The 2537-nt window shown below is 58.7% G+C and overlaps 2 protein-coding genes across 2 annotated transcripts, besides 1 other annotated feature; both read right to left on the minus strand.

Moving 5' to 3' along the window:
• Positions 1-1574, minus strand: Tc00.1047053507589.14 (tryptophanyl-tRNA synthetase, putative; the record flags this gene model as incomplete). The annotated part of the gene is made up of 1 exon (XM_797641.1): positions 1-1574. A coding segment is annotated over one exon (1574 nt), but the record flags the coding sequence as incomplete, so codon positions are not given.
• Positions 1-2537: a sequence feature (areas not merged during assembly with more than two copies in the genome that could not be assigned to a particular haplotype).
• On the minus strand, positions 1703-2537 carry Tc00.1047053507589.30 (hypothetical protein, conserved; the record flags this gene model as incomplete). Its single annotated transcript, XM_797640.1, has 1 exon — positions 1703-2537. A coding segment is annotated over one exon (835 nt), but the record flags the coding sequence as incomplete, so codon positions are not given.

Below are 2537 nucleotides of genomic sequence, written 5' to 3' on the forward strand. Positions count from 1 at the left end.
AGGAGAATGCTGCGGATGCCGGAGAAGTGTTCCACGTCGGCATCTGTGACGCCAGCCCGCCGCGCCTGCCACCCCGACAAGACGTGCCGCACAACGACATCCGCGGCGAGGTCCTTTACCTCGGCGCTGCTCATCTCACCCCTGCTGTACTTCGACGTCACCTCCGCGAGGAGATTGTCGTCGGGGCAGAAGAACCGAATGAGTCGGTACGCCACGTCTGCGTGCAGGTTGACGCCCTCCGCACGCATGTCCTCCAGCGTGCCACCCCCACCAGAGAAGGCCTTGCGCACCTTCTTCCGCACCTCCTGCTCCGTGTCGTGTAGTGTGATGACTCCGTTCTCCCCGGCGCTGCTGCTCATCTTGAACTGCGCTCCCTTCAGTGCGGGGAGGAACTTTGTGTGCAGCAGTGCGGGGGCGCAGCACTTCATACGCGGCGCGACGTTGTGTGCCAGGAGGAAAAAAGCGTCCTGATCAATTGCACAGGGAATGATGCACTTCAGCGGCGGGTCCCCAGCTAGCCGTCGTAGCACACGGGGGAAGGCACTGCTAAAACACGGTGCGGCCTGCACCGCTGGAAAGGCTGCCTTCCCAACATTGTCGCTATCCTTCAGGCCAAATGCATTCCTCACAGCGCTCAGCGTCAACATGCGCTGCACCTGCACGACAGTTGGGTACATGTCCCCCATGTACACCGTGTTGCGGAATATAAATGTCTTGCGTGGATCGAAGCCAAAGGCAATGATGTCTTTTATGTTCTCCACCACCAACCCGCTCGCCCTCTCCCCGCTGACGGGAATGTCGCGGAAGAAGTGCTTCTCATCATCGGTTATCTGGATCACCAACGGAAGACCGAGCGCATCCTGCAGGTACCGCGTCAATAAAAACGGTATGACATGGCCAATGTGCATCGACCGCGCGCTCGGTCCACGACCAGTGTACAAGTACGCGCGGTGTGTCCCCGTCGCAAAGGACGCACGCACGCAGTCAATGGCGGCTCCAAAATCCCTGTGGGAGAGGACGATGCCGCGGCGGAAAAAATGGTGCAATGCCATTCGTCCCGCCTCCTCTTGTGCGGTGCTGGTTGCCTGCGCGTGCTCCCCCCGTCCGTTGCATGTTTCCTCCAGCCGCTGCAGAAGGGGCTCATCAACGGGCTCCGACCTGAATCGTGCGAGGACGCGGCCATCGTCCCCACCCCTTGGGCCCGTGGCGGCAACACCCCACGGCGTCACAACGTCCTCCTTGCGCTCTGTGCGGCTGGCATCATGCCCACGCGTCGTGGCGCAATTTCGTCCTCCACAAACCAACGGCGCAGCAAAGCGTGAGACGCGACGTACCACAAAAGGATCCAACCGACTACTTCGCCCGTGCACCGCAGTGCCACACCGGACGGAAAACAAACAGGCAGGGGAAGAAAGGCAAGACTTCGAAACAGCACACACCACCTGATGTATCACACCCAGAAAAACAACAACAACAAAAAAGGCGATAATGCACGCGGAGGTAAAACATGTTTCCCCTCCGCTCTCTCGGGAAGTTATGAATGAGCTGCTTCTTTTATGCGACAATAAACACATATGCACGTGTATGTCGGGTGTGCACGCATACACACAGAACGAGGAGAGACAATGCAGCACATGGAGTCGAACGACAACGAATGCCAATTCCCCCGTAATTGCAAGAAGCAGCAGCGCAAAGGCGGAGATTATTGCGCCACGGCAGGCATGTAGCCAACGAGCGTTGTGCCACCTGACGCAAAAACGCTTAGAACAACGGCCTTCCCATCCACAAGATGCAGCACAACCTGGAGGGGTGTCGCCTCTTTGATTGCAAGAAACCGCGCAAACCGTCTCACCTCCACCGACACTGAAGCGTAAGCCATCGACGTATCGTCGCGGTGCTTCGGCTTATCCCTGCCATTACCATCGCCTTCGCCATCAAAACCGGCGTCATTCTCACCCTCGCGCTCGCACTTTTGCACGGAGCTGTACTTCAGAGCAAAGCTGGCAAGGAAACATTCGGCTAGAACCACCAGAGTGCAGCTGGTAGCAGCAGCGCCATCCGCTCGCTCGTTGTCCCTCACTGTGAACGTCATGCGATCGCACGAGGTGGAGCGGACCTTGTCCACAAACTTTGACAGCTCCGCGAGGCACGGCAAAACAATTTGCACCACCTCGCTCTCGAGGGGAGGGGCGCTGATATTCCGCACTTCCAGCTCGCTAAGCACCCGCACTGGCACGTCGTGGCTGATGTCAAGATGCGGGCGGACGCCCTGCATCGAGACACGCAGCGCCGGCCTTCTCGCCGCATTCTTCGTCAGTTTGATGGTGACGTTTGGGCAGCGCTCTGCCTGGCGCATGATGTGAAAAAGTTGTGAAAGGTCCGCCACCTCGCAGAAGATGGCGTTTTCTTGCAGCTGCGACTGGGACTGGAAGTCGCTGAAGATGGCCTGCGTGCGGCATCCGGCCCATACCTGCATGCCGTCTGCAGACTGCGTGCTCGTGAAGAAGCGATGCGTGTGGGGGTGCAGTTTGATCACG

Source organism: Trypanosoma cruzi, genomic scaffold (genome assembly GCF_000209065.1).
Source record: "Trypanosoma cruzi strain CL Brener 1047053516199 genomic scaffold, whole genome shotgun sequence".
NCBI classification, from domain to species: domain Eukaryota; phylum Euglenozoa; class Kinetoplastea; order Trypanosomatida; family Trypanosomatidae; genus Trypanosoma; species Trypanosoma cruzi.